The sequence below is a fragment of the Citrus clementina genome, unplaced genomic scaffold, assembly GCF_000493195.1.
Source record: "Citrus clementina cultivar Clemenules unplaced genomic scaffold, Citrus_clementina_v1.0 scaffold_3, whole genome shotgun sequence".
Classification (NCBI taxonomy): domain Eukaryota; kingdom Viridiplantae; phylum Streptophyta; class Magnoliopsida; order Sapindales; family Rutaceae; genus Citrus; species Citrus x clementina.
In genome coordinates this window covers 16,203,424-16,227,259 of record NW_006262339.1, presented here as the reverse complement: position 1 = coordinate 16,227,259, position 23,836 = coordinate 16,203,424, and the positions used below count along the sequence as shown (strand labels likewise).

The following is a 23,836-nucleotide window of genomic DNA, read 5'->3' as shown; positions in this document are numbered from 1 at the left end:
TACAAATAATAGGAGTCAAAATTGTCCATAATGGATAATAATAACATGAACTTTGTAATTCAGGATGCTGAATTACAATATCTATTTGAAGGCATAGATGGGATGTACTTTAGTTGGGAATATAACTTAGATATATACATGATTTGTTGGAGAAAAAAATTGGTTTATATCTCAAGAGAGATAAATAGTTATTTACGCATGATTTAATCTATAATTTATAAATTTATACAAATGTGATAATCATTTAGATCTTTATAAAAATATAGTTAAAACTTTAAAAAAAAAATTTAAGGATAAATGTAGAAGGAATGAAAGAAGGAATCATCCAACTATTAAAAATCATTAAGATTAACATCAATTGGATCCATAAGTACCATTAAGATAAATATAATAATTCTAGGGTAGCTAAAAAAATTTAAAAAAAAACTTGAAATTTGTCATCATTATGTTAGAATTTTGTGTTTTTATCTTTACTCATTTTCTTCTGAATATAACCCAACAAAATAATAAAAATTCAACGTCAATAGCCAATAATATATTTGTCTTCGCTGACGTGGTATAAAAGTTGCAAATAAGCAATAGCCGCCAAAAGGCTAACAACTCGGAAAGAAACGACGAAGAGAGTGGACAAAAAAATCGTTCACATTGTGTTATAAAACAAAAAAAATATAAACAGAAAACAGAGTAAATAATAAAAAAAAATAAAAGCTTAAAATAAAAAAATAAAAAAATAAAAAATAAAACATCAAGGCAGTATCTAATTATTTTATTTATATTTAGCGGGGGAACAATTGCCCCATTCAATACGATGGCAGCGACTTGCCAATCAGACGGCTCCAGAGCTACTGTACTTACAACCACTCAACTGACTTTTCAAAGTCTTCCTTCAAACTCATTTTCTAAATTTTAATTTTGATGATTTAAAAGTCTTCGCCAACAAGTCTTCATTCCATCAACCAATAAAACGAATTGAAGCAGAGACACTCCTTACTCTTCTTCTCCAGTTCTCTCTCTTTGCTGAGTTTCAGCTGGCATTGCTCCTTTGTAGTTTCAGAATTAGCAGCTGACTCTTGAGCTTCAAGCAGGTTTGTTTCTTCTAATTTGATTAAATTATATTTCTATTTTCAAAACATAGTCAATTTGTTTTTTTCAATTGGTTAAAAGAAAGAAAATTAGAGGATTATGTTTTCGTCACTCGAGCGTATGCTAAAATGCGCCAGTTTCATGTTGTCATGAATCAGGAGTTGAAAAGCTGTAGAAATTTGGTAGGAGAAGTAGATAACATGCGAGTAAATGCGGTGTTTTTATTTATTTATTTACTTGCTTTTATTAAGCTTGAGAGGATACCTAAAATGCCCTTGCTCAATGTACTACATTATTTACCCTTCATTCAAGTTTTGTGTTACAGTCAACTGTTTATGGAGTATGGACGATACATAATGAGTGAAAATTCTCTTCTACTTTATAATTCATGGTTGGGGGATCTGAGAATTCTTAGTGGGCTTTAAGGTCAAACATTAACTGATAAGTGATGACACTGATGCTGTTCTAGCCGCAGCATGAGAAGAATGTGAGAGATAGAATAAGCTTAGGACGGTCGGAAGTTGCGCTCTGTTTGGTATTTTTATTTAGCGACGGCTTTAATGTTTTTGATGAACACTTACAACTGTAGTTTGAAAGTAAAGGTGATTTATCCCATAGTTTGATGAAAAAGTGATGTTACCTCTACTAGTTTCTGTCAAAATTATTAACAGTACTTGTGGCTTTTAATCTGTAGCACAACACGGTACCAAACAGAGCCTTACTGGTCACTATCAATCTGCTGAGATACCCTGATAAAGAAATGAATTTTGTGAAAGAATAGTCATTTGATTAAAGTCCTGCAGTTCCAGAAAATTGTTAATATTTAAACAAGTAAAACTAAGTTCCTCTGCCTTTTAATAACCACTATCATGTAGTTGGATGTTCAGTTAAGTTTCTCTGCCTTTGAGTAACTACTATCATGTAGTTTAATGTTTATTTTGTTTTATATCCTTTTCCAGGTCTATTTTTTGAGAAATGGCTGGTGATGAAAAAGATGAGATGCCAATGCTATCAGACTCTCAATCAAAATCATCAGATCGAAATTTTGATTTTCGACTTCAGACATTTGCTTCTAGGACCAGGAGTGCATCGATGTCTATTACTATGAACTCCACGGACTCCTTTGAACCTGAAGCTAATCTTGTAGGCCTTACTGGTCCTCTACGGAATGAAAGAAGAACACAGTTTCTACAGATGAGTGGTCCTTTATACAGTAACCGAAAACCTGACCACATATTCCGTAGAAACCAAGGAGTTACAGGTGTCAATCTGGTGGAAACTAAGGCAGAAAAGTTTCCTTCTTTCAGTGGAATGGATCAGAATGATTGGCTGGACAACAGATATGAAGCAAAAAATGAACATTTACTGAGGTCTGGACAACTGGGAATGTGCAACGATCCTTACTGCACAACTTGTCCAACATATTACAAAGCAACACAATCAAAGCACTCAAAATCTTCCGGCATATTTGATCCCAAGGTACTTTTCCTTCTCACGCAATTGAGTTGCTGCTTTGTATTGATGTTGCCTCTTTTTATGTACTTTGGGTGTAGTTCTCAGCTGTATAAAGGAATAACACTACAGCTCTAGCTAGCTACTTTGTTGTAGAGCTTTGTGATTTTGTGGATGTTCCATTCAATTGATTATGATGATGTCCTTATGTAATTAGAGCTGGCAAAATTTAACATGACTCGATTATCTGACACGAACACAACACGAATAAATGGGTGTGAGACATCAAATTTGACACGATTATTAAATGGGCTAGGTTCTGGTTGACACGATTTTTTTCCATGTCGAATTAGGATTACAGTTCTTGACCCATTTACCCGAACAATGACACGATTATATTTTCTATTTTAAATTAATTTTTAGGTTCTTGTAATTAAAACTCAAATATTGGACATGATTCTCTCTTTTTAATTTTTTTGGAAGGCGGACATACACACAGTGCTTTATTTATAAAATTTTACATAAATTTAGAACTTTAATATTGTAAATGTGTAAAATATTGATACATGTGTATATTTTATAATATCGATATATAATATTGTTTATATATATAATTTAAACTTTAAATAGTGTAAATTTGTAATAGTTTGGGGGTGTGTGTGTAACATTTGTTAAATAAATAGATATTAAATTGGTTATTGGGTAACCTGTTTATTTTCCGTGTAGGGTTTGGATCTCAATATTTTGGCACAATTATCAAATGGGTCGTGTTTAGGTTGATCTAAATTTAACACGACACAAAGTTGACACAACATGAACACGACTCGCTGACCCATTTTGCCAGATCTACACGTAATTGTGTTTTGTTAATGAGTGTCTTTGCTGGAATTTCTGAAACATATTTTTGCACATACTAATGCTCATACATGGACCCTAAACAAACTTATTCAATAAGTTTATTGATTGTTGTACCATAAATTGTCTTAATATTTACTTGAAAGTTTCTTTTCTTTCGCTTTTTTGCCTTCTGTATTGATATTAAGACTGCAATTTCTTTTCTCGCTTTCTACTTAACCGTAGCACTTGTTTTTTAAGTTGTTCTATGATGCCTTTTAAGGAATATTTGTTCATAATAGCAGAAATAATATATAGTCAATCTGATGAATTTTCATTTTATTTTGTAAGCTTTTGAAGTTTTTGTGCATAGTATGTTAATTTTAGTGTCATTAAATACTGTTACCTGTTAAATATGAATTTTATTTAATCTGTTAATTAGACATCCATCTATAATTAATAGAACTTTTGAGAAATAAGTACAAGACAACCTTACAAGCAAACACAAACATTTTAGCCCTTAATGTTAATTCCTAACTTCTAAGATCATTCTGTGAAATCTCGAAGACTACAGTAAAATTGATATTAATCTCAGCAGCTTTATTTGGAGGAGCTTCATTCAGCTAATCTAATGGATAAATCAATGCATCTGTTTGAATTTCTCTTGTTTTGAAATTTAAGAGAACATAGTTTTATAGCTATCTGGTCTCTGGGTCTTTTTCCTTTATTCAATGACTTTGTCATTTGCAACTGTCTATATGTTTTATTTTCTAGAATGATCTTATGGTACTGCTTCAACTTATTTATTCAATCTTCTCTGTTTTTTCTATTTACAGTTCCATAATGCTCTTTATGGGGATGCCAAAGGTTGGGCCAGGAGATTTATTTCTTCTTTGCAAAGATATGTTCCTGGGATTATGAATCCTCATACTAGAATTGTTCAGCAGTGGAAGCAATTTTTTGTTATAACTTGCTTGGTGGCAATATTTGTGGACCCCTTGTTTTTCTTCTTGTTGTCTGTACAACAGGTATGGTTCTATCTATTTTTTATATGTGGGAATATCATACTAATTTGGTCGTGAATTAATTAACATTCATACTTTGTGCTTTTAATATAAACCTCAAAGAAACGTCACAGACATAGAAGCCTCCTCCTTTTTCTTTTTTCCCCCCTCATTTTAACTTCACACATTGTTTCCACTTGATTTGGTTCAATAATTTGTTTGTAGCCTTTTGGGATCAACTAATTGCTTGGATTGCAGAACCATTTTTTTAAAGACCAATCTATATTAGAAACTGACTTGTGTGTCCTAGGATTCCTAGAATTCGAAGTTGTACACACACTGTTAAACAACCTAGTCTACAATCGGCTGCCCGACCATTTGTTTTGGGAGTGAAAGTGCAATTGCAGTAAACGGGAATAGAATAATAGATTATTAACAGGAGATGTATCTAATTATTCTTGGCAAATCCTAATCAATTCCATGGACAAGAATTGAATACATGTCAGTTGCTTGGAAATCAAAAAGAAAGTAAAATTCATACAACCTCAAAAAACGTTTTCTGTGTCTAGCAGCTGTTCGATTGTTCGATTAGATGTTTTATACAGCTTTTGCTTCCAATATTTTGCTAAAAACCATAGTTCATGATTTTTGATCAGTCATTTTTGGTATCATATGTTTGAGTTTCTTTAATAACTATAACATGGGCTTGTTCTAGATTTTTGGTTTATTGCTTGACGGTATTCCTCGTGGTTTACATAATCCCCTGTTTTGATTGCAGAATAACAAGTGCATAGTTATTAACTGGCCGTGGACAAAAGCAATTGTGGTCGTTAGAAGCATGACTGATCTCATATACTTTCTTAACATACTTCTTCAGGTAGATTGATTTTTACCTCTGCTATGGATGCTCTTTCTTGAACCTTTCTTTCTTGATTAAATTTACCATTATTAAATTGCCATGTTCTTGCTGCTTGGAATTACAACTAGAGCTACTTCTTTATATAAATATTTACTTATTTAGTTTTATTATCATTCAACTACCTAAAATTTTGGCTTAATATTATGCGGGCTTGTTCACGTTTAAAAAATGGGTATTTAACTACGTCTTTACAAGTGTATCACCTAATTATTTTACTGTTGACTTCTGTATCTTAAGATGGGTATATATTTTATGGATACCCCGGAGGGATAGTGAAAATTCAGGAATACCCACATGTAAAGGAAATAGGCAGCAGTATGTCATGGGATGATGTATATTTTGGGTAGTAAACCTGATGCGGCACTTAGATAACTCTTGCCCAAAGATGCTGTGTAAGCCTTGAGCTTTCTGCTAGGTAAGATAGAATGATTGCAGAAGAGCTAGAGATAGAGAATTAGAGCAATTGAGCCTATGAGAAGAGGACTTATATTAATTACAAGAATGTGTTTACAAGTGTGTTGCATTACAATGCTTGAATGCTTGAAGAAATGCTTGGTTTAGAATGCCAAGTGGCAAGCCTATTTATCGGAGAGGCTTGCCACATCTATCAAAGACTAGAGAATCCTGATCAAGAGATTTCCCCTTCTACCAAAATCTAGAATATTTCCTAGATATTTACAAGCTAAGAGTTCTAGAAATGGAACCTTCTAGGTTCAAGACCAAGCTTGTTCATTTTGGGCTTTTGTGGTAGACTTCTTGGCTCAGAATGGGGTAGCCTTCACAAAAGCCATGCTTTTACCCTTTCATCTTAATGTGAAAATAAAGATCTTAATCCGAGATTTTAAAAGTGGCCAGTTTTGCCCTTGATGTAAGAGATTGACATTTTCTCTTAACTAGTTTTCCCCTTTAGACTTGAAAAAAAAAAAAAAAAAAGAATTGACAGTAATTTGGGCTGCTAAGTCTATGCATCAATAGATTATGTATTTCACATTATATCCACATAAGAATGCAAAAAAAGAAAAAATGGTGCAATAATTTTAGTTTCAATTTGTGATGAATGTTATTAAATTATATGTGCTAAGAGAAAAAAAAAGAAGGATAAAGTTTTGATGTTATTTCGGTTCAAATATCTTTTAGTGTTTCAAGATGATGTGATAGACTAAATTGTACTACAAGACGGAATGATTCTAAAAGCTTTAATCGGTCATTTTTAAACAAATAGGATTTTAATGGTCATATTACTATCATAACAAGGGTAATATGGAATTCATAGAAAACATTTAAACTAAAATGAGATTCAAGGGGTGAAGTAGTATTTTTCACATTTTCTTTAACAACAAACTCTGAGAAAGATCAATATAAGTGGATTTTAGGGACTTTTATGACATTGACTAAAAAATTAGGACGTGGGACTAATTTGCCAAAGATGTGAGTAAAGCAATGTCCAAACATGAGGGAGGTATTTGAAATTTCTCCCTTAATAGCATTGATTACATAATCTAGGGCTCCCAATGTCATATGATAGGGCTTATAATTTTTTTTTATTATTATTATTTTTTTAAGACATTCAGTAGCATTTGTGCACACGAAATTTAAAATAAAAACTTGTTCTGTTTTATTGTCTTCTTGGATTTGGATAGATTGGATTAAGTTCATATGCTGGGACTAGATTAAGGTAGGTTTATAAACTGTTGACTTCTTACAGATCCTCTGCTTTAAGTGATGTTCTGCCTAAAGACCTACATCTTAACTATGACATTTGTATCTGAATGATATGATAATGTATGTATATAGTAAACATAACCAATTTGCTAATTTGTAATTCTTCTGAAGTAGAAAAATGCTTAGGAACTACAACTTATTTCTCGCCCATATTTTAATCAGCAGAATTGAATTTGTGGAGATAATTTGATTAGTTTAATGTTCTAAGCAAATCTTAAGTAAATATGCGTTTAAAATTTGTTACTAAATCTTTTGTGAGCTATGGTTGCCTGATTCAGTAGATGTCATTGGCTCTTCTGTAGTCCATCTTTGACAAATGACTAGTAAATCCCATGATTATCCACCTGTCTGGTTATTTGATTAATCATTCGTGTTTTTTCAGTTTAGATTGGCTTATGTGGCTCCTGAGTCTAGGGTGGTTGGTGCTGGGGAGTTAGTTGACCATCCAAAGAAAATCGCTCTGAATTACCTCCGTGGATACTTTTTTATCGACTTCTTTGTTGCATTACCACTTCCGCAAGTGAGTTTACTTCATCATCCTCCATCCCACATTCTATTCCCCTTCCTCTATCTGTGGTAACCTCTTATTTCGTTGCTTTCCTCTTAAGATATTACATCTATATGGTTAATGTGAAAAATCTCTTTATTGCAAGATCAAGTTTGAGCTCTGGTTTGGGATTTAGGATCTGTTTGATTGACCATTTTAGTGCTGAATAGACATTCAGAGAACTTCATGATTTTTTTGGTCGCGTAAAAGGACTCTCAGTTGCAAGCAAAAGAATGGCTGAGAGGATTTTGTGCTTGGAACTTTTAATGATTACTGAAAGGGATAGTTAGTTCAATTTATCATGTGAAAAATGTAATCAAATTAGCCTTATTACTGCTGTAATTTTTCATTTTTATTTTATACCCATTTCTTTTTTCTCATCTCTGGTCAATATTTTTCTCATTCCTGTTTCCCCTTTCCTATCGTGGGGGAAAAATCCTAGCAGAACCAAATGGATACACTGTGTTTGTCTGTGTGTATGTGTTTTAAGTAATGCTATTTCTGGGATCATGACAGTACTTGATTGTTTGATATGGAGAGGGTGGAGAGTGGTCATGTTATTGTGTTTTGTTTTCTCTGTCCTTATTCTTATTAATAACCTTTTGTGCTTGCAAATAATTGCTATCTACAATTTTTCATGAATCCGTCATATTACCACATTAATTTTGTTTTTGTTTTGGCATAAATAATAAGAAATTGATTGAGCCCATTTTCAAGTATTACTTGTTGATAAAAGAACAGGATTGCAATCCTTTATGTATTCTGTCTTTTGAGACTTTACTGGTGGATTAAGTTTGAAGGATTTATGAAGATAATGATATTATGTTTGATGTTTTTCTAATTTGCATTAAAACAGAAAATTCTAGTAACCATAGAAGCATTTATGATTTCTAATAGCTTATGGCTTACACACGAGCAGAGGGCAGGTTGACTCATAATTAACCATGATAATAGAGTCCCTGCTCCAAGTAAAGCAATGGGCTTCACTTGTACAAGGATTGGGTTATTTGGATGGTTCAATCTGTGGGATCATTTGGCATTGTGGAAAACCGACTCATCTTATGATAACTTAACAAAAGGCAAAATATAGGTGTCCAAGGATTGGTCGACAGTTCTGAGCATGTACATAAATGCACGCATGTAAGTGTGCATGAGTATGCATGTGCTTCCATGTATGCAGGATGGTGTTGTAGATGATAAGATATAACTTTTTTTGCTTCATTAAGTTGTGCATTTGTGCTCCAAAAAAATGACATTTCTTATTAAAATGCATGTTTGGGAGAACAATTAAAAATGCTATTGTATGGGCAACTGCATCCTCTAATTTTCTTAAATCTGCTAAATGGCAGTTTGCTTGGTTCTATATCACTATGTAGCTATTTACATCCATGGCTTATGATGCAGGCTTTATTGTGATGTATATCCACTGTTTCTCTCTGAAGTAGTTCCTTCCCTTGTTTTCAGATCATAATCTTGTTAGTACTACCCAATATCTTGGGATCATCTGGCGCAAATTATGCCAAAAATCTCTTACGTGCTGCTATTCTTCTTCAGTACATTCCCAGGCTGTATAAGTTTCTACCCCTATTTGCCGGTCAGTCATCGACTGGCTTCATATTTGAGTCTGCATGGGCAAATTTTTTTATTAATCTTTTCACCTTCACATTATCTGGTCACATTGTTGGGTCAGGCTGGTACCTCTTCGGGTTACAGGTAAGCAACTTGTGGTTATAAGGTTAAAAACTTTGCTGTTTCTTTCTAATGTTTTTTTTTTTTCATTTGTTGCATCTGGAGATTATGTTTACCCTCTCGTATACTTTAGTTCTGCATGTTCTCAGTTACTGAACTTTTACAAATACATTGGTGAATCATCTAAGACATGAGAAGTGCAGGCATTGCACGGCCTGTGAACGATATTCTCTTGAAGCAATAGTTGAACACTCAGAAAAATTGCATCATTTTCCTTTTGATTACATTTATGAATCCATTAAGGTCTTAGTTTGCATTGCATTACTCGTCAGAAGATGATAAATCTTCAGCATTATTCAGTGCATTGGCAGTATATTAGGTGTTCTGTAACTTCGGAATTAGAGATAATTTCTTATTTCTTACTGTAGTTGCTGATAAATTGTTTTTGTATAAGTTGAAATTCTTGTGGGTAAGCCATATGTAAAATAAATAAGAAATTTGAGTAGGTTCATTACTAGTTTTGAAAGATTGAGTATTTCTCATCAAGTAGATGGGGCTTGAACTTTGTTTTTTACTGAAATGTGGAAACTAATAGATATGTTCAATTTTCATTGTGTGCATTATACCAATTAAAATGAAGCAGGAACCTCTCCAACACAAAAAATATGATAAATGCCGTTACATTCAAACCTCCAGTTAGCAGTGCATACAAGCAGTATTAAAACCCAATTCTTTTTCTATTCCTTTCTGTTAAGTTGTTCATGCACCTAATCTTGATCAATTCATCATATTAACCTTTCTGTTGGTTAAGTTAATTTGTTTTTCACATTTTGATTTCATTATGTTCAACTTGATACACTAGTAATATGATCAGCTAAACATTATTTGGGTACTTAAGAGATTGTCAGCTAAGCCTTATTGGCTATTCTAGTAGTTCATGACTTTTATGATTTTATACACAATGCTATTTTCTTGTTCTACTTGGTTTGACATTGTGGGCTGTGTTTATTCATTTATCTTTGACGTTTTGCTTGCTTCATATTTGTGGTTGCTCAATTTGGGGGGAGGGGTTGAAATTATCTTATAAAATAATTGCAATGGCATGGAAGTTTTATGAAATAAAAAGTTATTTATTTCTCTTCCTTCCCCCACTCTTTCCTGTACCAGAGGGTTAATCAATGTCTTCGAGATGCCTGCCACAATTCTTCAATCCAAGATTGCAAAAAATTCTTAGATTGTGGCCATGGGAATGGTGGTGCAGAATATAGTCAAGATCAAACATGGAAGAGCTGGAGTGGCAATCAACAAGCTAGTGATTGTTTTGAGAAGGATAAATTTTCTTATGGAATTTATGAACAAGCTGTCAAACTTACTACAGAAAATAGTATCATCACCAGATATGTGTATTCACTGTTTTGGGGATTCCAGGTAACTTTTAGTGACCTCTGCGTTTTGCCCATTCCTTTTATGTTAAAATTTTTAACTAACTTCTAATTTTTATATTTTAATTTTCTTTTAATATTATATGAGTTACTACCCAAAAGCTTGCCCATCATGACTGGGAACTTTGGACCACCTCAAGAGGTTATACAAGTTGAACCAACTACCACTAAGTAACTTAGAAATGCAATCACTTGGTTTTAGGCCAAATAGTTATGCAAATGGTGTTTCAAAGAAAATTTGCCCTGTGGTCATACAGTAACATACTGAGTGTGTGTTTCTGAAGCTCTTGTGGATTATACCTCAAGGTGGGAATCGAGCCTGATAATACCTAACAAATTTGCCTCATATTTCATAGTGCGAGGTGTGTCATCAGTAATCATTTCTATTTTTATCATCTGTTGCTCTTGAATGACAGTGTACCTTTTTTTTTTTTTTTTTTGTTCTGGAATGGAAGCTCAGGCTTAATTGTACTGTTATTGCACAATTGTAATGATGTTTTGACATATTTAAAGAATCAATATCCATTTTTCCTTGAAATACTTCAACAAGTTAATCCACATGCTTTCTGTATCTGTAAAGCTTTTTCTTTTTCTTTTTTTGGTAATTAATGAAATATTATTTATTTAACTGAGTAAGCTTGTTAACATATCTTTTTTGTTGATATATGAAGCAAATCAGTACTCTTGCGGGAAATCAAACCCCCAGCTATTTTGTTGGGGAAGTCCTTTTTACCATGGCCATCATTGGAGTAGGCCTCTTGCTCTTTGCTTTTCTCATTGGAAATATGCAGAACTTTCTCCAGGCTCTTGTAAAGAGGTATAAACTATTAGTTCTTTTACTCATAAATTTTCTTCTATAAGTTGCTTTAGAAGATTGCTAAGTGGCTATTATTTTGATAATGTTACATATCCCAAATATTGCCCAAAAATGCATCCAAAATTTGGTGTCATGATGTGGCATCCATCTAATGGATGATAAATTTTCGCAATTTATAATAATTAATTGCATTATTTCACCATCCACAAAATGAATGCCACATCATTTGAGATAATTTTTGAGACATATAGCATTATTTTATTACTTTTCCTTGTGAACTTTCATACTGTCAATTGAATAAAAGAATTGTTCATACCCTTTTAGATATCAATACTTCTAGATTTCCCAGGAAATAATCCGAGAGATTTCGCCGAAGTAATGTCTTATAACTTCTGAAATTATTTATTTAATCATCCCGCCATCCAGTGGATGAATGACACATCACTTGGGATGAAATCTCTCGAGTTATTACTTTGGAAGTATAGCATTACTCATTAGATATATTCTCTCCCTAAAATGAACCCTTGAAATGGGATGTATTTGGTTGTAATTTTTTAATTTGGATGTTGTGTTTAGGAATAATTAGTTTAGGGTAATGGCACATAACCCTTTGAAGTTTTCGCCTGAAAAACACATTAATCCAAGTGCTTTTAGCTCGTGAAAGATGCCTCCTACCTCTTTATAAGCTAAACATCATTTTAGTTCTGTTGTACAATTTTAAGTTGAGCCCCCAAATGTTTAATGGAATTTTTTTCAATTAATTTTCAGAAAATGACACATTCTTATATCTACCCTTTAAAACTGAGTACAACCACATTTCAGTCTAAGTACTTTAAAAATATAATTTGTATTTTCTAACCTTATACAATAACACATACCCATAACACTACATTATAATTAGTTTTACAAAATAAAATATTATTATTTCTTCTGAAAAAACTTAAAAGATAAGTAGTATTCAAAAAGTAATGTATTCTTTCGAAATATTAAGATTTGTAAAATAAATAATATTTCCCATCTTAATTCAAGCCTTTCGGAAGTTTATTTAAGTTGGTGATTTTATTAATTTTATTGTCAAATAAATTAGAAATTAAATATTATCAGTTATTAAAAATAGGGTCAAGCTAGTCTAATTAAAATTTTTTATTTAGAATTTTGACATAAATTCGCGTTTATTGATATTGTGCAATCTAATGTGAAATATTCAAAATAAAAAAAGTAGCATTCAGTGTTACGTGGATTAGAATTGATGTCTAAATTTTAAATAAAAAATTTTAGTTAAATAGCCTCACGCTTTAAAATAACAATAGTAAACTTTTATATTGATGAATGTTAAAAGTTATAAAATAATCTTATCCATCCTTAATAAATAACATGATGTGATTATTTCACAACTTGTAACAATTAATTAAAATATGTTTATATATTGAAAATTAAAAACTAAATAGACTTACAAAAGAGCTTATTCTAAGATAGATTGTACTATTGTGTAGGTATTAATTTCATTTCAACAGTAAATAACTAAATTAATTCATCAACTTAAATAAACTTTATGGGAGTGCTTGGTTTATGATGAATATATTATTAAAAATTCTAATACTAATATTTAACAAAATAAAATGCTTTCCATATAATTCTTAAATTGTTTTAGTAGAAAAAGAAAAAATGTTTATATTTTAATTAATTGTTCCAAGTTGTGAAATTTTATTGGTGATTTATTACGCAAAATTATAGTTTAACAAAATTATAATAGGGGTATTTGTTGGTTATTGAAGTTAGGAATTACAAGTCATGTTTTGAAAGTATATGGACTACAATGTGTACGGATTAAATTTTAGAGGGTAAATGTAGGGGATTTCTCTAATGAGTTGAAAATTAATAGAATAACATCTATTTGTGTTAAACTTTTGGGTTTACGGAATTTTCCTGACCAAACACTTGTATGTTTATTTTCCTAAACTTCAGGGTATATGTCATGAGTTGAAAGTGTTTGGCCCAATGAGGTTTTTTTTTTTTTTTTTCCACCAAACATATTAGGATTATATGTCATCATGCATTAGTTTGAGTAATACTACTCTTCCAAGTGTCGTACCAAGTTTTCAATCCAAGTAATGTGACATTTATTCCTTCAATGGTGTAATAAGTAATTTTACAAGTTATGAAAACTTACCTTTGAAAGGATGAATGTACATCACCTAGGATTCAAAACTTAAGTTAGCATCTTGGAAATGTAGTATTGCATATTATTTTTGCTTGTTTTTTCTATTGCTTTGAACTTCTTTTTCTAGATTAGGGACTTCTAGCTCTGCCATACAACATTTCTTAAAAAACATTTATGGGGCCAATAACATTGGCCTTAATTTTTACGTCTCCTCAAGTGAGGATACAGTTTGTCACCTTCTATCAGGTAGATCCTTGAAAACTATTGAAATAACTGAAGTTATATACTCCTACACATTCTGCAGTCAAAATTCAATATTGCAATGGCAATTTAGTTTAGAAAAGGTCACTGACCTACTTGTTAGAGATGGAAAAACTGACATAATTTTCTAACATCTGTGACCTATATGTAAACAATAAATATGCCATAGTCCTTTTAACTGTAATTTCATTTAATGATACTCTATCAAAATTTTTGTCTTGTTATAGAAAAGTTTATCTATCTTATTAAACTTCCAGTCTAGTCAAATAAATATCACAACTCATTAATTTCATTGCATTGAGCCATTATGTTTTCTCTATCTATGTTAACCTTGAACATCTGGCCACGCTTAGTGTTTTAGAAAATTAATATGATAGAAGGCCAAGAACATGGAAATATGATATGATTTTTCAAAATTGCATTGTTATAAAAAAAATTTGTTCTGGGTGATAAATTTGTCGCAAAGACCTTCAAATAAATGTTTTTGCTTGATGATTTTGTTTGCTTTCACAGGAGGTTGGATATGTCATTAAGACGTCGTGATGTGGAGCAATGGATGAGACATCGACGCTTGCCTGAACAATTAAGAAGGTATTTCAATATCTAGGCTATAGTAGTTATCCAGTGTGGATGTTTGAATGTTTTAAAATGTGGACTTGATGACAAACAACATTGTCTGATTAGAAATTGGTATTGTCTTGTACTTAGACGACACTGTCTAGCCTTGATTTTGCATTTTAAAATATATGCATATCTGCAATGGAGGACTATATACAAAAGGTGGGATTATTTTAAAGTAAAAATTTTACTTAAAAGATTGACATTGCATTATAAATCTAACGGGGTAGAGACAGTAGATGAGTTGGCTTGCTCTTTTTTATTGTATATGCACACACACCCATGTACAAATTGTGTGTGGAGTATATGAGAATGAGAAGTGGCATCACATTGGCGCGTTTACTGATCGGTTAGGGGTGAGAAAATTTGGGTTCGGATTGGGTTTAAATCAACCAGATCGAGTTTCGAATAATCGGGTTTGGAAAATTAATTCGAATTCAATCCAAACTTGTAATCCGATCCGAATATAGTTTGGATCGGATAGGATCGAATAAAAAATTTGTCATAGATAGCTTGTGTGTATATGGTGTTCCAGATTGGATTAGGTTTGACCAATCCGATCACAATCTGATTGGTTAACCTGATACATCTGCATCTGATCCAAACCTAAATTTTTTAGATCGGGTCGTATCGGGTTATTTGCTCACCCCTATGATTAATAATTGGAATTGGAATAGACTGGAATTGAAAAGGGAAATGAGAATCAAGGTGTGTTTTTCTATTGTTCGGGGTAGGTGATATAACTGAAGTAATCTAGGAGGTTAGCTGAAGTGATTTGGGAGGTGAACTAAATTTTTTTGAGTTTGAAATATTATGAAGAGCTCAGTGGAGCTCGTGGGAGTCAATTTAAAAAGTTGACATGGGGATTTTTTTTTGACATGTGGATTTTTTTTAGTTTGAAATATTATGAAGAGCTCAGTGGAGCTCGTGGGAGTCAATTTAAAAAGTTGACATGGGGAGCTTAAGAAAACTTAGGGAATAACTCTTCAAGGATAGCTTTAGGGGGTTGTCCAGGGAATTCAGTAGAGCTCTAAGATAACTCAAATGAGCTCATATATTAAAATACGATGGGCATCAAAACCATTATAATAAGAAGAAAATAAGCATAAACAATAAAGAACACTTTGGCCTACATCTACTGAGTAACATATCTCTAATCCACTATATAAATAAAGTATTACATAATTTGCTTTACAAGATCAACAAAACCTTATTAAAGGTTGTTTATAATGAACGATAAAATGAGGAAATGTGGGTCTTATAGAGATTAGAGAGTCTTCTAAGAGAAGAATAAGGAAAAAGTTTCTTTAAGAGATGAGATGGCCAGAATCTTTTTTTATGGTATGTAGCCCCACACAAAATCTTTTCTGAGGGTATCAAGGGATAGTTGAGGAGCGTTGACGTGTCATTTCCTCATTGCTATGCTCATTTAATTATTCTTCTATTGGTCCTTTGCATTTTAGCCTAAAGGACAAAGATATTTATTCTTTTCTGATGTTATGTAGCCCACGCAAATGAGAACTCCAATTGTCATATTTGAATTTCAATTTTACCCCCTCGAAGTGGGGTAATTTTTTTGGAGCTGCCCTCTCAAGGAGTACCCCTAGCTTGCCCTGGAGCTATCTTTATTCAATAGTGTTGATTTTTCTTCTCTTTTATTTTTTACTACCACGTGTCACTTGTTCACTGGTCCAAATCAATGTCTTAAATTTACCCCCAAACAATTACTATACTCTATTTGTAACTTTCTAATACTAGTTATATATATATATATTCAATTAGACCAAATCATAATACTTTTTTTAATAAATTAAAGCAGTGATAAAATTTTATCTCCTTATAATTTCAGTTCATTCAAAAAATATATAATTTAATCATTTTATAAAATAACTCTCTAACTCCAGTTGAAAAAAACTATAGTTGAATTGGGGACATATATAAAAACAAAATAAAAACTTTATTCTTTTATTAAATATTATAAAATCTGAAGGGGCATTCATGAATTTTTCCTGGGATAGACCGGGCTATAGCCAACTGTAGGTCCACCACTGGTGAGATTGCCCGCTATTATATTTTCTAAAATGATTTCTCGTTGTCTCTTGTTGTTATCTTCTTCATGTTAATTGTAACATTCTTTCTTTTCTGTTTTCTTCTTGGTAAGATTTGAGTTTAAGACCAAAATGCAGCCCAACCACATGGTAAAGATCTGCTACAGTTTACAAGCCCTCTGGCACATGTCGCCTTCCCTTTTAGTAGAACAACATTAATACAATTGGAAAGAACCAATGCTATACATTTTATCGTTCAAAAGTAATCCATGCTTACCCCCCATCACCTTTATGGAGCTTTTATAAGTTTGTCCACTGCATTATCTGATAATATGGATAGTGACTACAATTTGATTTTTAAGTATATTTGCCATCCACAAAGAGGCTGTTCATTCAAATTTTCCACTTCTTAGTATGCAAATCTTGTATAAAACCTGAATGAACAAATGTAAATCATCTAATTCGGTCATTACCACTGAGAAAATTTTATTTAGGTTTGAATTACAGAAATGAAATCAACTTCAGTACTTCAAAATTAGTAGGTTTTTCGAGGTGTAATTCGACAAATGCGAAATAGAACCGTTTGGAGAAGAAGCACACATTAAAATATGTTTTTCTTTTCATTTTTGTATACAGATGTACACTGTGAAGACCCTTTTTATCTGCTAGTAAGATATTTATCTCACTTGGTTTCAAAGTAAAAAATCTTTGTAGCCGCAAAAATCTAAATAGTCAAAATATATTAAAGGATCATATAAACTAGTTAGTATAACAAACAACTCCATTATCCTATTCCTGAAGACTGGTCTAGGCTTCCCTTTTAATGAGCTACCCAGTCTCCAATAGCTACTGGCTGACTAACCATAGGCTGCAACTTTTCCCTTCCCTTCGGAAGTGATTCTGCGCTTTAAAGATGGAGTTGATGAGAATTTGTGATTTTTCATCTAGTTCTTTCATCACAGATCATATATTGACGGAAAATTTGCTTTTCTGAATAGGCAAGTACGAGAAGCTGAACGATATAATTGGGCTGCCACCCGAGGGGTGAATGAAGAAATGCTGTTCGCGAATTTGCCTGAAGATCTTCAGAGAGAGATAAGACGCCACCTCTTCAAATTTGTTAAAAAGGTAAGATACAGAATGTCCTATTCCAATTATTAGTAGTTTCTTTAAAATGCATGTACTATGGATAAAATAAGTATATCATGTATTTCAGATCTTAAGACCTATGATGCACCAAGTACACCTAAGAACCAACTGAGCTTGCTATCGATTAGTTTGGGAAAAGTCATGTGATGTTTCAAAATCAGACTTCAGTAGAATGTTGCAAATCCCAAATAGAAAGCAAAATGCGTAATTAGAAAAAATAAAATAAAAAGCATTGAAATTCTGTGTATTGAGCAGGAAGGCAAGACAACATCCTTTGACTTGCTAAAAGTGGCTGAGCTGGATCTTTATAGGAGACTTTTGCGTGAGTTCTACCCTGGGGGTCTAACCATTTGATTGCTTTGGCAATATAGTTTCATGAATCAAAATAGACATTCAATTAAATGAGAAAATTGTTCTGTAAGACATGTCAGAATAATTTTTCATGCACATGTGATGACTAGGCATGTATACAATAACCAGCCAAACTCTTTGGAGTATAAACTAAAAGCTTTTTTGCCCAAGAACATTCTAGATAGCCAAGAATGTTAAAAGATTTTTAAGCTCTTAAAACTGAGTCCAGCAAATGACAGGTAATTTGACAATGTGACTTTTTGCAGGTTCGAATTTTTGCCCTGATGGATGAGCCAATATTAGATGCTATTTGTGAGAGATTGAGACAAAAGACATACATCAGCGGAAGCAAAATTTTATATCGTGGTGGTCTGATAGAGAAGATGGTTTTTATTGTGCGTGGCAAAATGGAGAGCATTGGAGAAGATGGGATTGCAGTGTGCTTATCTGAGGGGGATGCTTGTGGTGAGGAACTTCTTACATGGTGTCTTGAACATTCTTCAGTAAACAGAGGTATTCTCATGACGATTATATCCAGGTCTAATAAACTTCTTCTCTTGGTGTGAAAATCTGACTGCATGTTTCAAGATTTAAAATCTTTGGCCAGCTAGGTTGCAGTTGTCTTACATGATCACACTGTAAGATCTCTTAGCATGACAGCCAAAATAATTCATGGGCATCGTTTCCATTGCAGATGCTAAAAGATATAGGATCCCTGGGCAGCGGTTGCTCTGCAACAGGACGGTAAGATGTTTAACTAATGTAGAAGCATTTTCACTTCGAGCTGCAGACATTGAAGAAGTAACCAGTCTTTTTGCGAGATTCTTGCGGAGTCCTCGTGTTCAAGGAGCCATAAGGTATTTCTACTAATATCTACATCTTATTGCATACATAAGCAATATGTTGAGACAACAATCTTGGACTAATTTTCATGTAAAATATTTTTTTAGCTAGATTCATTTCATTCTTCATCATTTTCTAATTAAAAAATTGGAAAAAGCATTTCAAATTAATCTGCAGTATATTCTGTAATTTCAATGGGCTTGAAGAAGGACTTGTTGTGAAACCTGAACTTTGTGGAACTAGTTTAAGTATATGATTAAATGGTTCAACTCGAGAGTTCATCCTGCTTCCAAATTATTGATAATAGCGTTATTTCTAATCATGACACTATTTATTTTTTGATAACCTGCATCCATTGAGATGGATTCTGCATTTGTAAAGATGTTTTTTTCAATAAAGAAAATTGCTAATTAGTTGATATTTAACAAAAGAAATATGCTAAATACTATTATGAGCTTGAGCTTAGACCCAGTGTGTATGCAAAGTGTCTTGTGTAGATGGTTATTCTAGTTCTGTTAAAGCTTCCTTTTGCGTAGACCCTACAGCTTTGATTTGATTATTCTAATCTTCCCCAAAATAAATTATTGAAATGTTCCAAAGGGATAGCCTGCAAGTAAGATCCTATGTTGTTACTTCAGGTCTTTTGTCCTATTCCACTTTGATTGCTACTGTGTTTACGAACATGGAATCTCTAGAAATCAATTTGAGCCTTCCAGTGGTGGGTGCTTTTACGATGATAAATTTTATGGGTTCATCTACCTTACAAACAATTGTATGGTACTATCTTCACAAATTTTAGGTTACTCATCTCAAGTTAGGGCATAAATCTACAAGCATGATCTAAAATCTATGACACAGAATTTGTGACCAATGATGATGAATTTTGCGACGGTAGTAACATTCAAGTGTTGTACGGTAGTATCTCCCAACTTTTACTAGTGAGTATTACTACAGACATTTTGCCGTTCTACCTTCTTCTTATCCTTAACTTCCATACTAACTATCCAAGCAGGCTTTGCAAACTTTAGAACATACTTACATCTACAGCTGTTATATTTGGTAATTAATAATTATCAGCTTCAGAAATGGTTGTAAAACTTTGGAATTTTATATCTGATTCTGTTGGGTTGATGGATTCAAGCTTTTTGCTGAAACCTTCTTCTTCAACATTTTGTTCAGAAACAGAATATCTTGATATATTTCCTTTATATTTAATTGTATCGCATTGGTTTTCATAATAGGTATGAATCACCCTATTGGCGATGCCGTGCTGCTATTGTGATTCAAGTTGCGTGGAGATACAGAAAGAAACGTCTGAATCGTGCAGATACTTCTCACTCTCTGTCGAATCAATCTTCCAGTTGATTTTCTAGTCCTTGTAATCACTAATACATTACAGTAAGTCAGGCACCTTTGTATAGAACACCGTATAGGCTTTAACCATTACATACCTATAGAAATTTCTGCCTTAATATCTGCTTTTGATGAGGTTGAATCAATTTTTTAGGATATAATCAATCACTGATACCATTCTTATTATTAATATCAATATTGTTCTTCTCATTGCTAATTTTTTTCATTTAATACCAGCAAGTAAATTATTGTCTAAGAAGCTGATGTAGCTACAATTACGAACTCAAAAGAAGGGACTTGGGTTGTGGCCTGTGTTCACCTGTGCATATATCTCTCACGATCAAGATGACGCCATTTAAACTTCTATTTTTCTTTATCTTTAATGATTACTTGAAAATTTAAGGGTCAAAATTTTTTTGTATTTTACTGTAACTTGAAGAAGTTGATGTAACTATTTCAAAATTTATTAGCATTGTAACTTCCCCAGCTAATAAATTGTGTTCATGGTAAAAATTTGTTTTCGCAAGAAAATATGCGATTTTCGTAAACTAAATGCCTGTTTGGTTGGGTTTGAAACTTCCAAAAATTACAAGGTTTTAGGAATAAAATAAATTAGGTGACAAAACGATTTTCTTTATAAGCAAAATGAGACTTAAAATTTTTTAATTTTGTTTTTTAAAATCTTTATATACGAGATAGATCTTCGTAGGAGATATATTATTACATGAAGCGTCTGGAATAGTTAATTCTGGTTGCGGAGGGCAGGTAATATAAACTATAGCCGGAATTCGATAAGTACATGTTATTTGTTGACGGAGATATCCATATTAAAAGTATGCCCAGTAATATCAAAATAATTTGACAACTTGTTTATTATAAAGATTATTTGTAAATTAATCTCAATGAAATGATGACTATATGAGGATGAATTGTATATTTGATAATATACATGAAAATTATGCTTGATTAATAACAAAATAAGGATTGAATATATACTATTATGATAATTCAGTCTGGCCTAATCCAAATAACGTATAGTGTTACGTAGACAAAGGCAATTTTTTTACCAATTAATTTTGGATTTTTATCTTTATGCAGACACCCGACTTCACAAAATACACAAATATATGATAAACAAATGATCATTTAGTCTCTATAGTTTAAATCAATTATATCAATTTAGTTTCTATATTTTTAAAAATTACTCGAATACTTCACACAGTTACTTTAATAGCTATTAGATCTAATTTTTGGAAGGTAATTAGTAGTTCTATAAGATAAAACTTCAAATTTAAGAAACAAAAAATCTAACAGACAATGATGAAAAATAGATAATAACTAAAGACCCGTTTAGGGCAGCTGCGCTGCCACTGCGCAGCTGCTCCCCAGGCCAATTTTAGGGGAATATTCTCCTAAAATTGGCCTGGGGAGCAGCTGCGCGGTGGCAGCGCAGCTGCCCCAAACAGGTCCTAAATAGACTTCAAAGGAATCAGCTATACAAGAGAGAGGTCTTTTGAGCAACTATTCTATGACTTAACTGGTGCATTACCTTAACGTCCCCAAAACAAAAACATAATTAAAATAATATCTTTTTCCGAGAATTGATAGGAGAATAGATTAGACCTTTTGCTTTCAATTGGACTAACTCCTTGAGGATAGATCTCATCAAATTTATTCTATCATCCAACAAATTTATTAATCAAGTAAATGTGTGTACATATATACATCTCTAAGTTATGTAATTCGGGTAGATAATTGATTATGGGGTAAGTCCTCAAATATAAATTTTACTAGGCAAAACAACTAACAAGAGGACACGGTTGCAACTGTACAAAGGCAAATTGAAAAAGGAAAATGTAAAGCTGTCCATATATATAAATGCATGGCTGCTTCTTTAAAGCCATTATTGTTTTGTCACAACCAAAACAACAACAGTATTGTTATTATATATATATATATATATATATATATATATTTCTATGAAATTAATTATATTACTTAAAAAACCAATATTCCTAACTGATATTAAAAATAAATATTGTAGGTTCTCCTGGATGTGATGAAGTGTGCCAACAAACAATGATGTATATATGCAGAAGTTGGCACCACCTAAAAGTATAAATTAAATATCGTGTACTTAATATATTAATTATTAATAGCTAAACTATCAAAGTCAAGTGATGAAAGATGGTGACTCAATTAATATTTGGATAAAAAATCCAATATGGCTGGACCAAATTTTGGTTTATGGTATTTAAGTTGATCTAAAGGCACACGTTGATTATGACCTGCCTTAATTGATTAGGTTCAACAAATTTGAACTTTCAACAAAGGCCTTATTTGGAGTTAAAATGCACAACAACACGTACAAGATTTTTCTATAATATCATGCAGTGATTTGGTACATATGCCCATGGTTTGGTATTAGATGATTTGGTATATATGCCCATGGTTGCTAGTTCCTAAATTAATTAAATGTTTATGCATCCAAAATAATTTTCTTATATTAATTGGTTGATGATATTAAGTTATTATTGCCAAGATTTGAAATACCCAATCTCTTGAACCGTTTTAAAATTTTGACCAATAGAACCAAGTAGTATTTATCAGCCTATGAATTATGTAATTATGGTTGATATCATGGAAAATTTTTGGGGGAAAAGAAAGAATGCCGAAATTAAAAATAATTAATTAGGCATGATTGAAGAAGGAAGCGTGCTGCCATGAATGCTGAAATTGTATTTTAACCGAGCATGTGAACTGAAAGTGGGTGGATTTTACTAGAGGAATGTATTTATGCATAGCACCTTTTTAATAATTTTAAATCTTTGAATAAATGCACGTATATGGATCAAAAATTAGAAAGGTTTGACAGATATCTTATACATGCATGTGTGGTTGCTCAAATATTACTGGTACTGCATCTTCAAATTAAATTATCCTGGAAAGAGCTAGCTATAATGATAATATGAATCATTGAATCATCAACTATTATATTTAATGTTCTAAACCCCCTTTAATTAATTGACAGCCTCATCTTCTTTGATCTTTCTGCAGCCTGCAGGTGGCTTCATGTACCATTAATTTGACTTTGAAAGGCAAACTTTAAACTACATGGCTGTACATGTACTGGCTTCCTTAATTAAGTCGATAATGCAAACCATTTTTTTTTTTTTTTTTGGACATAAAATATTACTTAGAAATTACATAGAAATTTAGAATAAAATAGATCAGTACACAAACAACCCGATTTACACATTGTATTTTTCTGAATCTTGAGTTTAAAACCTTTCAAATCTATCATCAAATTTCCACAATAGAATATATATAACAATAATTGGATAGACCGAGATAAATCGATGCTTCCAACCATTATTCTAACTTGGTCAAGTAGTGATTTTCTTCTCACCCCATTCATTAAGGATTTATTCGAGTCATTTCGTATACACTATGGAACTTAATTTTCTTCAAATATTTGAACACAGGTTTGAGATTTTTTTGGTTAGAATGTGCCGTCAAGAACTAAGTAATTAGGTTCCAATA

The 23,836-nt window shown here is 32.3% G+C and overlaps 1 protein-coding gene across 4 annotated transcripts; it reads left to right on the top strand.

Annotated features, from left to right (window-relative positions):
- Window positions 1-775: 775 nt before the first annotated feature.
- LOC18050301 (probable cyclic nucleotide-gated ion channel 20, chloroplastic) lies at window positions 776-20,456 on the top strand. Of its 4 annotated transcripts, XM_006441292.2 has the most exons (13): window positions 776-1,085; window positions 2,043-2,562; window positions 4,206-4,397; window positions 5,152-5,250; window positions 7,397-7,534; window positions 9,026-9,274; window positions 10,418-10,678; window positions 11,364-11,509; window positions 14,445-14,522; window positions 17,596-17,725; window positions 18,364-18,610; window positions 18,792-18,954; window positions 20,182-20,456. In XM_006441292.2, the coding sequence occupies exons 2-13, from the start codon at window positions 2,059-2,061 to the stop codon at window positions 20,303-20,305; spliced, it is 2,331 nt and encodes a 776-aa protein (XP_006441355.1). In that variant the 5' UTR covers window positions 776-1,085; window positions 2,043-2,058; the 3' UTR covers window positions 20,306-20,456. The 4 variants fall into 4 exon arrangements, with proteins under 4 accessions (XP_006441355.1, XP_024044339.1, XP_024044340.1 ...); XM_024188571.1 differs by lacking the exon at window positions 9,026-9,274; XM_024188572.1 differs by lacking the exon at window positions 20,182-20,456 and having other exon boundaries at window positions 18,364-18,635; window positions 18,792-18,881.
- Window positions 20,457-23,836: the final 3,380 nt, after the last annotated feature.

Excerpts from the sequence above, each read along its gene's own strand:
- LOC18050301 (XM_006441292.2), top strand. The coding sequence starts at position 2,059 with ATGGCTGGTGATGAAAAAGATGAGATGCCAATGCTATCAGACTCTCAA. Across the intron at positions 4,398-5,151 it reads TCTTGTTGTCTGTACAACAG|AATAACAAGTGCATAGTTAT; the intron begins GTATGGTTCTAT and ends TTTTGATTGCAG. Across the intron at positions 18,955-20,181 it reads CGTGTTCAAGGAGCCATAAG|GTATGAATCACCCTATTGGC; the intron begins GTATTTCTACTA and ends TTTTCATAATAG.